We start from the raw sequence: 12,961 nt of genomic DNA, 5'->3' as shown, positions 1-12,961 counted from the left end.
TTCATTCTTGTAGTTGGGATGTCAAGCTTCAAATATTCAGTGAGGTTTTATAATACCTCAAAGGCTTTAATAATAATATCGCTTTTAAAAGTGTAAATATTGCTGAATACTGTTCATTTTCAATTGTGCGATTGTGTTTTTAAAATATTCAAAATGTTTTTAAATCTCATCAAAATGATTCTTAGTATCCTTGCAATATTTTGTTTAAGAAATGCAAAAAAAAAAAAGTTCAGCTGTCATATTATGTTACTGTTTTTTAAATGATGACATATATATTGTTGTATTTAGTACAGACTGTTGTATTAACTCAGGATAAAGCCAGTGTTTGACATTAGCAATTAGGTCCACTGCTTATACTCTTTTGTTTTGTTTTTTTAACTTGTAAAGGTAAAAAAGCCAGCACCATCTCCATAGTTTGTATTATTTGATAGATGTTACATGACTTGCTTCTCCAGGAAATAATGTGTTCTGTGAGGCAGTTCCTTGTTGCACATGTCCAGGAGGATGCTGGCATCAGAAGACGTGACATACCGTTTAACAGCTCCATGCTTTAGTCACGCCTGCCTGCACTGTTTGTTGGAGCCATGGGGTTTCCATGCACATCTGCTGTTACAGTCTCTGTCACACACAAACACACGTACACACGGATGCATGAAAGTACCTTACACTGAACAGGTTCCCACAGGAAATTCATACCTCACGCGAAACCCTGAGGCCACCACTTCCTGCACAACCAGCCTGCTCTATCCTCATGTCATCTCCAACTAGGTGTCTTTTGCTGGCCATTTGCTTAATGTTATCTTATTATATACCAGGCAATTAAAACATCATTATATGTGCCGAAACTTAAAAAAAAATACAAGAAAACTGAGAAATACATGGCTCAAAAAGGAACTTTTGAAAAGGAAATGAGGCAGGACCGAACTGGGAACAAAACTGGACAAAGTATCATTTGGGCGGGCAGGTAACCAAACAAGTGGACGAAATCAAATTATTGAGAACGCAGACAATAGAAGTAGACGTGAGTCGAACAGAAACATGAACAAAACCCGCAACACAAAAAACAAAACCCACAACACAAAAAACAAAACCCAATCAAACATGACAACAATGACATTGTTTTATTTCTTTACCATTAATTGAACATGAATGACATAAAATGATAAAAACATTTTCACTCATCAAAACAGCTGTCCCCCACTTATTTCAATACAAAATTCATTCTTCTTTCTTTCCTCAGAAAGCAATTTATTTTATTTTTCTGCTAAATGTCTGCGGGTTTGAGTTTGCTGTATGCTACGCCTTTAGTGCTGATCAGCCAAAGCAACATGGTTAGCTTGGTTAAGTAACAAGTTTTTTTTTTAGTTGTTTTTAAAAAACAACTTTATTTAACGACTTCCAACATTAAACACGGTTGATCAACATAGCACTGCACTGCCTCCCTGCAGTGTACATCCAATCACGTCATGTTTAACGTGAGGCTTCTAGATGGCCACCTTATGGCCACCTTATGACTCGATTGGTTATTGCAACCATCTATAAACTGTATGGGCCCGTTGACATATGTCTTTGCACATTGCAGGTATGTCTGTGCACAGCCTCAAATGGGTTTGTTTGCTAGCAGATTTCTTACAGCCTGGAGACACAAGTTAGCTAAATTCTAATAGGCTAAAACCTCTAACCTAAAGCTACAACACTAGAAGGAACATAACCAAATGAATATAATATGACACAAAAAGAACAGAATATTATTGTGATTTGCTGGTGCTGAGCCCATCTGTCTTTGGGTAGTAGGCAGGGTATACCCTTAACTGGTTGCCAGTCAGTGTACACACAGACAAACAACCATTCACTTCACAAACAGACCAAAGTACAATTCAGAGTGTCCAATATGCTTACCATGCATATCATTGGGAACGTGGGAGGAAACCGGAGTACCCATAGAAAACCCAAGGCCAGAGCCAGAAGCTAATCCACACTGCATGGGAGGTGGATATTCTAACTAGTCTGCCACCAAGCCACCCTCTGCAAAAAATAGTGAAAGATTTAAGTTGGACATGTGGATTCAAAAGTATAAAGAGGGTCAAATAAATTACCCCTGTAAAGGCAATGGAGTGCAAAGAACAGTGGATGCCCAAGGCGAGCGCATGAGTATGACAGTCCCTCAGGCTGTCTGCGCCTTTTGTGCAGCACACATTCCCCACAGAATACATGTGTCTGGTGTATGGACCGGCCAAAGTCATTTTTCTGCCCATTCAAAAAAAAAAATTAATCAAAGGGAGGCGGGGATACTGGAAGTCTCCACTGAGGTGAATGCCTAAGGGTATGCCACTGCTAAATGACAGATGGACCTAAAATAGTTTTTTCTTGAAATTTCACCTGAAAGCCATATATTCCTAACTCGTGATCCCTCCTCAGTAGTCCATCCTAGTTTTTATAACTGTTTGCCTTGAGCAACTTATCACCACTGTAAAATGTGACACACATACTAATATACTGACACAGGTTTGCAAGCTAATTTATATAGCTAGAAGAACCAAACTGAGAAGCAGCTACTGTATGTTGAAGTGGAAACACATAGGAAGATTAATCATCTTCTTTTGGTTATCTAAATGCAGAAACGGCATTCAGCATATTTCCCATATATTAAGAGTATTGCTACAAACAAAGAAAAAAAGAAAATCCTATAGGAACAGCTAATATATAATTACGGGGGGTGCTCAGATGCACATTAAATGGTGGCAGGTTGACTTTCATTGACCATAAGTTTGTGATTGGCTATTTCTGAACAAGACTACATACTGTTTATTAGTGTTACCCACCTCTGACTTTATCCAGCAAAATTAAATTAGAATATTTATTAATATTCCTGTGAAGGAGGTTAAAATAAATCAACCTTTGAGAAAAGCAGCGTATTTGAGCCCCCCTTTCAATTTGTTGTCGCTTGTAACATGGTCATGCAACTTTAGTCACTGATTCTTGTTGTGACGCAGTACAATGTTTGCATCACTGACCAACAAAAAACAGGTCCACACACCAAGGTGCAGTGTTTCTATAGCGAGTCTGAATTATTCAGAGGTCGTGGAGGCTAAACAATGATTCACGCTACTCGCCATTGCAGCAAACTTTAAATGATCATTTAGATCTCTAACATGCGATGATGTACATTCATTGCTGAAAGAGCCATATGAACTTTAGCTATAGAGTTATATGGCATTTATTTTAATTAACTAACTTAATGTCTGGCATGATGTTATTGCTTGAGATTTGAGACAATGTATTCATAGCTAAAATAATAGAGTAAATTAATTTGTCCCTATAAGTTTTTTTTTTTATATTTGATTTGCTATATTTTATAGTCATGTATTTAAGAGCAAAGCTGTCAGCTATAAAATATGAGGAAGCTATTCACAGAAAGGACAGTCAAGTTTTTACTGAGACTCACTCACACCTAAATTGACACTTTTGTGCAATAATTTATGAGTACAATATTATTAAGTGGAAGGGTAAAAAACCCGTATGACCCTAGCCAGTATAATATATAAGCCATAATAGCCTAGCCATAATATATATATATATATATATATATATATATATATATATATATATATATATATATATATATTTTTTTTTTTAATAAAATGCATTTAAAAAAAAATTATATACTTGAATATGATATGTACAGTTAATGTGTATAGTTTTATATTTGTCAAATGAACGTAAGGTCCAATCTATCTTCAGATTTTTGATAAACACAAATGTTTCTCATCCCAAGTCACAATGGAATCACTTTTACAGTCAAACTAATTTTCATTTTAAAGTTTTATTTAGGAAGTAATGATTGCATTAAAAGAATTAGCCTTTACATTTTCAATTGCCTATTTGCATATTAATACAGATGTCAATCAAAAAAGCAGATTTGTCCCATCAACTTTCACATTTTTAAAATACATTGACAAGTACATATGATGATATGGGGAAATGTGGTCTTCCACTAACAGACTGCAGCCTTCACATTGTCATTGGCAGACCTCGAGTGTATCTGCAACCTTTGTTTCACGTCCTCTCAGGCATGGCAGTCGATGCGAGCTGATTGGGAGCAATCAACCACTCCATCCTGCTGCTGCAAAGAGATACCACCTTCCTAATGTTTGTCTTCCGGTCAGACAAAGCCATTAAACTATCCTCTTTTGTGATACATTGCCCCTTATAACTGCTGTGCAGTTTGATTAGAAAAGAGGTATTCATCAATACTCAATAATAGTCTTGGAGACATCAAGCATATTTTACCGCAATTTGAAGCAGATCGGAGGTTTCTTAAGTGACTGTGATATGTTTTAAAAACGATCGAGTATTATCGAGCATTTTACACTTCATTTTGTCCTGCTGAAATTATCCCATTTAGAGTTTATGCAAGTTGTTGACTGCAGATCCCAGGGATAAACAGTGTTTGTGTGTCGTGCGTAAGTGGATAAAATGTTTATGTCTTCGATTCTTGGCCAGCCTGTCTGTACATGGAGTCTTATATTCCACTTAGAATGAAATTGAATGACCAATACAATGCAAATGTGCCATATAAACACCTCAGAATTAAAAAGCCAAATCCCAATTAATTCAATTATTTACTTTTTGCCAATATGGACAAACATCATGTAAACTGTTCAATCAGAAATTAGGCTGAATCGTATGCTCATGCTCTATCTTGACATGAACATGCAGAGAACCAACCTACTCGCAGATTGATTTTATGATTGTTCTTTTTTTAAATTCGAAACATTAAATCCATGTACTAAGATGGCTGGAATAGGCACCAGCAAGCCAGGGAACCTAGTGAGAAGTGTCTATAGAAAATGGATGGATGAAGGCACGCATTGAAACAATGACAATTGCTGAATAGACAAGTGAACTATCTTGACAAATCACAGAATGTTTGCTCGCTTCATGCGGCTGCAAATCTGATTAATGTAGTGATGCATGTAAAGGACGGATCTGAATAGTTCACATCAAATGTAAACAGTTGACCAGAGATCTTGTTTTGGGATCATTTCCATTGGAATGACAAAAATGTCTGCATGTGGTGGTTATATAATTTAATCAAATTGTGACAACATTATTAAAAATGTCTTAAACAGATACATTTTGGTGAATGGATTGTTAATTTGAGATTAATTTTGTAGTCTGACTTCACACCTGATGAGCGGGGATGCACTGAAGGTGAATAATCTTTTTTTTTTCAATTCTCTCTATTTTTAAAAAGACAAAACATGTCACAACAATTAAAAAATGATTACAAAGGTTTGAAGATACAATATGTACTTGTCGTATTCAAAAATCTCAGTGGACTAAGGAAGGCATGGTGACTAAAAAACAGTGTGTGGATTTTGCTGTGCACTGAAGGAGAAAAGAGCTGAGTCCAAGGCAGAGTCATTTTCTGAGGTAATATTGTTCCAGCGCTCATCTCACGTTTAATCACTATGATTTACAGCATCACACAGCTGGAGCTCTGCAAAGCACAAGGCCGTTTTCACACCTCGGAACCATTAGTTGCTCAAAGAGGGGAGACAAATTTCCATGACATGATCATCTCCTAGGCATTGGCAGTCACTGATTAGCTTGGACAAATGACAAGGGCGACGTCACCACACACATTTCACTATGATGCACCCTTATTTCCCTGATTACCAAGTCTCAAAATAAAAGGCCACTATTGTATGTACTGCGTTTCAGAGCTGTTTGTACAGCCCAGGATATCGTAAATCTCCAGGGTGCTTCTCCCTTTTCATCCATCGCCACATGGTAAGAAAATGCAGGCTATGAAAGTGGCAAATAAAATGTATCAATTAAAAGCAGTTTTGAGTTTGTCTCAGGCTATTTCTAAAAAAAAAAAAAATAGTTAAAAATTGCAACCAATAGAGCATAAACAAAGAGCTTGCTACTCTGTCATTTTCAGCCAGATATCCTATTGCCCTTTATCTGGCAAAGATTTGAAATGTATTGTTGTAGCATTTAGGGGTTAAGGTTAGGCTTAACATTGTAAAGTTTAAAGACAATGAACAGAAACCCTAAAATGGGGACAATCTGACTAATATCAAAGCAACCTGGACACCAATAAGACTTGAACTAAGCCAAAGGCTGATGACTTCCATGCCATGCTTCCTTCATCCTGAAACTAATTCAAATTGCATCCCAATTAAGTATTACTTTTAGACATTCTTGAAGTTTCAATGATTTAGTTTTTTGACACAGCTGTATTTGTATTAGTCAAAAAGCCCTAAATGTCATCAGCACTAACTAACACCGTATAGCGCCTCCCATTTAAGTCCCGGACATGCTTTTCTTCCTCCTTTAGTTCAATTAGTCAAGTATACATATATACAATTAAAAAACATCATAAATAAAGAATAAGAATTTCTTTACTTTTATGTGACAAGCTTGTTAGGCCATATTCCCGGGTCAGGGTAGGCTAGGCTAGCTTAGCCTTCTTGTATTTCTTGATTATATCCAGTTTCGTTTCCGTAAAAATCATCTTCTTACTTCTCGGGTGAACACTAGCAATCTTGGGATCCATGGCTCACCCATTCAAGTTTGAATTAAGCAGTAAAATGCACAATAGTTATTTTGAGCCCTCAGACCCAATCCAGTCGGTAGCATGCCGCCATTTTGACAGAGGCGCAGACCAATAGCAGACCAGCATTTGAGTGATGCGTTGCAGCACAGGCAGTTTGACGGGACTAGAAAATAGGAGCAATTACCTAAAAACGCCTGAAGATAGAGACAAAACAACACAAATACAGCCAACCCCTACGATCACGACAGTTGTTGTAAGGCGGGAAAAATACCGTAAAGAGGGGACGAGAAAACATCGCAGATCACGTCGTAAGATGAAAAAACATAAGGCAGGGATGTGGTACCCTGGGGGTCCACTGTACTTCAAAGTGGAATGATTAGGTTTGATTCGATGCACTCACATCTTATAAATCAATTTTTTTTTTAGTTCAAACCTTTTTGTATTATACCCCTACTATTAGACAAGTGCTGTGATGTTGTACTAAGCTCACTAAAATCAAGGCATTATGATTGCACGAATCAAGGTTAGGGTTTGATGCATTTGTCAACAGGAGACAAGGGGAGAAGTACGCCACATTTGTGGTAGGAGTGGGAAACAACTGTTTTAATAAACACAGAAGGCAGAGATGGAGAGCACTTGAATCTGGCTTCCACTGACAGACTAAGCCAAGCCTGGGCAGAGAGTCCGATCAGGGGCAGGTAGAATCGTAGTCAGGGAGGCACCAGGGCCCTTCTTACCATGGCAGCAAGCATTAGGTAGTGATGGGCTGGCATCATTGGTGAGCTTGGTTGTTTAAACTTTGTACTTCCATCAATTGGATGAGGCAATTACTAAACTCAGATAAAAATACAAAATACAAAATAGTCAAAAATAAAAAATAGTAAACTCCTGCTCAAGCTCCGGCTGGCTGTCATGCAACTTATGCTCATTATATAAAATGATCTTCTCTGACTCTTCAATACTTAATTTTAATTGAAGGGAAAGTGCCAAAATATTTTGCCTTTAAATGTGTTTGATGTAAAATGACAGTTTTGCTGGGAAAACAAATAGCAACAATCAACGCATGTCACAGCAACAAAAGCAATAATAATATTAACAACAATAATAATAAGCAATGTCCATCTAATTTAACGAAGCAACTGCTTGAACTATCTTGGAACCGATGCCGGTACCGCATGTTGTTTTTCCATTGTTCTTTTCTCCCTGCCACCTGATCCTGTCCAAAGTCTCTTGGTTCCACTCATTCTGTTGCTCATCACCCACTTGTCTCAGTGTCTCATTAGCCTTTCTTTTCTCTATGCCACTTGATTAGCGGGTGGACGTATGGGTGAGCAAGTGATTGATTAAAAAAGAATCCAGGATGGTGACTGCAGCCATTCAGAACCTGGAATTGTACCTCCAAATGAAACATTTATCCTTGTAGACCATGTAGATAATATAATGAGTTTAAGACACGGGTAAAATAAATTGAAAGGGCCCGATCATAAAAAGTCAACTTTTCTAAGCTTATAACGGTGTAGGACTGGTGATTTCTCACCTTAAAACCCCCAAAATGTTGTTTTCCTTCATTGATTAATTTCTTTGTTCTCAAAAAAGCCTACCCAAGCAAAAAAAACTTGACTTGAGAAAAACTTGAAGACAGAAGAAATTCGTATCCCGCCCCCAGTACCGCCCGTGCAACCTTATCCACGTATTTTTAGTTTCATTTTGCTAGTGATGTCGAGGAATCTAGATTTTGCACCGAGTCGGCCAAGTAAAATGCAGCATTAGTTTCGACTTACTATACAAAATACTGAAGTGACAAAAATGTGTGTTTGTTTGGGAGTACACAGTCGGACATTCAACAACGGTCACTCGTGGGTGGAACTGCTATGAATACTGGGTTCCCACGGTAACCAATTTGATAGGAGGAATGTGTGTCAAGGAGTGTGCCCGAAAGACACTCTTTTGAATTTTAATGTCTGTAAAACGCCTGTTTTTGATTCCTTCGTTGACTCCACATGGCTCGGTGGTAGAGTGGTCGTCTCCCAGCTGAGAGGCTGTGGGTTCGATCCCTCGACCATCAAGACCATGTCGAAGTTTCCTTGAGCAAGACATGAACCACCAGTTGCTCCTGATGCTGCATCATCAGTATGTAAATGACTAGTTAGTGTAAAGCGCTTTGAGTACTAAAGGTAGAAATGCGCTCGATAAGTGAAAATCCATTTACCATTTACTCCACGACCCTTGAGGGTCAGCAGTCAAGATGGTGGCTAAATGGATGTTTCATGGCCAGGGGCATTGAATAGCATCATAAAGGGGGTGTGGCAGCCACCCGGCGATGAGCATGGCTCGCTTTTAAAGTAAAGATTTTTTACTTCCTGGTTTGAAATGACACTGTCATTATGACAGTACCATGAAATTAAATCAGCATTGTGCCAAATGTAATTTAGATGCTAATATTTAACTGTGGAAAGTGTAAAAATATAATGATGTAAGTCATTTAGAATGAACTTGCATTTAAAGAACTAACAATATGTTTTCTTGGGTTTGAAAGATAAATTATTCAAGCATGAACTACAAGTGAATGCATGTTATGGTTTATTAGATGCCCTTCATGATTAACTGCGTCGCAGTTCTGGACTCAGCTGTTTTATTTTATCTGGTGGAGACTTCTGGCTGTTGTATTTTGTATGGTACAACATTCATTCACACTATTGCTTTGTGAATTAGATGCAATCTGTTGGCTCAATTTTTACCGGTTTGTGGGACGCAAAAGCCACGTAATTCTTTAGCGCCGGGGTGCTCTAGTCCGGTCCTGAGAGCTCATTAGCATGTTTGCAAAATCTTGATAAGGAGCTTGATCATTTGAATCAGGTGTGTTTGTTGAAGGGAAAAATCAAAAACAGGCTAGATTGTGACTCTAGAAGACCGGACTAGAGCATTTCAATCAATCAATCAATCAATCAATCAAATTGTATTTGTATAGCCCTAAATCACCGAAGTGTCAAAGGGCTTCACAAATGAAAAGAGCATCTCTGCTTTAGTAAATCAGACACTTTGTTTTTGTTGTTTGTTTTTCTCGCTTCTATTTTAGTTTTCATCCAGAGGGAATTTTAGCCAATAGTTACTTACAGTAAATATGTTTTGACCATTAATGACCAAAAATAAAAAATATGTACCAGTACTGTACATGAAAAAAAGGCTCACTGCGTTGCTACAAAGAAAGCCGAGCTCATTATTTAAAATGAATAAATGAGTAACTCTGGAAGGAGCATAACCAAATGGACAAAATATCTCACATAACACAAAGACAAAAGACTATGGAAGATAATTATACATATATATTTAGGAAAAACACATTTAAAATAAAAACTGACTTTTATTATAATTATGATAATGACGTCAGGTTATGTTAGGCCAGCAGAGAAGGCCTTGCTGGCTCTAACGGCCCACCATTGGATTCAAGTATAACAAGTCCTGAATGGATGATGACCCTTGACTGAAATGTTTTATAGTCGTGTCCGTATAGATTTGCCAATGATTCCTAGACAGTCTGCATTACAAATTGCTTTATTTTGTGAAATCCTTTATACTTATATCCTGTTGTTTGGCAAACGTTAACTACTTGGTACTACCCATTCCAGCAGGGATGCATTACGTTCTTGAAAAATGCCCAACATTCATGTTCTTTACCACCAACATTCATGTTCTTTATACCCTAAAGGTCGCAAAAGGATGAATTGAAAGATAAGCCTGCTGCAACCCTTTTACGTTGCCATAAATCTCATGCAAATCAGGTTAGGAAACCATGTACTGGATTTCTTGTAAATTAGGACGTTCTCTATTGGATTAAGTGGAACGGATTAGATAACGAAACACGGCAAGGGACATTTGAAGGGCAAACTGAATAGATTTATGATTTTATTCAAGAGAAAAATTATAATTGACATGTACAGTCCACATATTTTCTGGTCATGTCATATTTCCAATTCAGCCTATTGCATAATTTACAAGTGAAGCAAGGTGTTTTTGACGATGTTTCTCTTCTACTTAGAATGTTTTTTTTTTCGTTTTTGACCGAAAAAAAAAACCTCTTCTAACCCTTTTATTCACAATTGCATATTCAACAACACAAATTTACATCATACCCATTCAAATTTCTACATGGTCAACTGATTCAATTCACCTTGGGGAAACTTCTTTCAAAATTTCATTCAGAAAATTTCCTACATGACAAAAAATATTCTTTTTTATTTTATTCTCATATTCTATATTTTCCACCAATTTAATTATTACAAAATGTCACAACCCAATGGCATATTTAACTAAACAGTCACAATCTCCTTCCACATTAACAAGTTTGTTAAATGCTATTCACCTTGTGGACAATAATCAACAAAAATGTAGTGCTTTTGACATCCATCATTGTGCTTTTTCATCCAATTCCTTCATTTATTCCCAATGAAAAATTTGAAATATTTGAAATCCCAAATGTTTGGCTCAGTGAATTTATCATTGTGACAATTCCCAACATTCAACATTAAATGCAAGTTATCCAGTCAGAATGATTCCCTCCACCCGGTAATCATTAGTACCGGTAAATCATGATGGTATATAATACATGAGTGAATGTTTTATCATCGAATATATCAATAATGGGTTTTTTTTCACCCTTTCTCTCTGTTCCTCTGACAGTCTGAAGAATCAAATATGTGTCCAGTGAAAGTGAGACAAACCAACTTCACTGAATTGATGTCAGACAAGCTGTGGCCAGCTTGCCATGCTTTATTTTTGCGCCTCCACTCTGCAACTGTCTTCATTCCATCTTTCTTTCACTGTCAGTTTGGCCTGGCCTGGAAAATGAAGATACTTTTTTTTTCCCTACTGCAGCACTGCATCACCTATCTCACCTGAGAGATGGGGTGGAAGAGGAGTGTGCTACATAATACAGAACAGTGAAAAGATTACCTTTTGAGTTGATGATCACTTGTACTGTTGTAATCACTCCTCAGTTTTAAATGTTTAAACATTGTTTAATGGCAGTGTTTCTACATTAAATGAATTACATTTTCCTGTTTGCATTGCAAAAAATGTTGTGGTACATTTACATTCTGGGTATAAATGTGACAGTTTTTTTAGTGACTAGATGTATATTATTTATTGAGCTGTTAATTTATTCCTTTGTTCATTACTTTATTGTTAGGATAGTAATTGTGATTTTCAAGTTTTTGCAATAAATGGCAATAATAATTTTGAACTTATTGTGTAATTGTGGTTGCATATTAATGCAACGCAAGAAGTTGTAAAATTGTCTAGAAATTAACAAAAACATTTATACATCTGTTTTGTTTAAACTTAAACTACTAAATCAAAAAACAGTGACATACCTCAACAACAACAGCAGAGAGTGTATAACTTGTGTAAATTGTTAAACCTATTTCATTCCCTTGCTCTTAATCAGTTTTTGTAAGTGCATATCCACTGTGGTCATACTAGACACAATTACTATGTCTGAATTGGTTGCGCTCATCCATCCATCCCCCATTATCCAAGCTGCTTATCCTCATAAGAGTCACAGGCATGCTGGAGCTGTCTTCTGGCAGAAGGCGAGGTACACTCCAAACTGGTTGCCTGCCAGCCAATCACATTCACAAGCACACGTAGGGAAAATGTTGTTTCTCATTTACCTACCCTGCATGTTTTTGGAATGTGTGACAAAATCATAGTGTCTGAAGAAAAGCCATGCGGGCACGAGGGGAACATGCAATTTTCACACAGGAAGACCGGAGCCGGAATCAAGACCACAGCCTCCGCATGTGAGGCGTATCTGTTCACCACACCGTGCTGTCCTGGTTGCGTTCATACCAGCATTTTTTTTTTCTGTTAGCTTGAATGAGCACTGCATTCCAAGAGTGCAATGAAGATATACGATGAAGAAATGCATCTAAAACTACCGTAATTTAATCATATTAATAACACACAACATGTGTTTTAAATGGACAGCCATGATCTGTATAACATCTAAAGTCAGGGGTAGACTTATACTCGCGTTTTTGTAAAATTCATGCAAATTAAAGTACGGGGGGGGGGGGGGGGTGTTGACTTATATGTGAGGTCGACTTGTATATGGAGAAATACAGTATTCAGGATGAAGTATCCTTTCCAAAATCATCCAGAATAAGCTCCAGCTCACCCATTAACCACTTCAGGATAAGCAGCATATTCCATGGACTGTTTAATCGCTGTTAGGGAAACCTATTGTATCCTTATTTGAAATTGTATCTGATCATGAATTTGAAATATGTATGAAGTATGTTATTGATGATGATGAGTACACGAACATCGATGTCTGCAGGTTATCCATTACAGCAAATGCACATTGTGTGCAGCACCCACTGCAGCAGGGGGCAT

The 12,961-nt window shown here is 37.3% G+C and overlaps 1 protein-coding gene across 1 annotated transcript in view; it reads left to right on the top strand.

Moving 5' to 3' along the window:
* zmat4a (zinc finger, matrin-type 4a) overlaps positions 1 to 12,608 on the top strand; it is a 69,260-nt gene extending 56,652 nt beyond the window's left edge. Inside the window, exon 7 of the mRNA XM_088421965.1 lies at positions 11,246 to 12,608. Within this exon, the coding sequence (XP_088278091.1) occupies positions 11,246 to 11,273 (28 nt within the window). The 3' untranslated portion in view covers positions 11,274 to 12,608. The remainder of the gene's footprint in view (positions 1 to 11,245) is intronic.
* Positions 12,609 to 12,961: the final 353 nt, after the last annotated feature.

Source organism: Hippichthys cyanospilos, chromosome 1 (assembly GCF_059441005.1).
Source record: "Hippichthys cyanospilos isolate Australia breed blue-spotted pipefish chromosome 1, RoL_Hcya_1.0, whole genome shotgun sequence".
NCBI lineage: Eukaryota > Metazoa > Chordata > Actinopteri > Syngnathiformes > Syngnathidae > Hippichthys > Hippichthys cyanospilos.
Note: the sequence above shows the minus strand (reverse complement) of the source record. Positions and strands in the feature narration are given on the sequence as shown.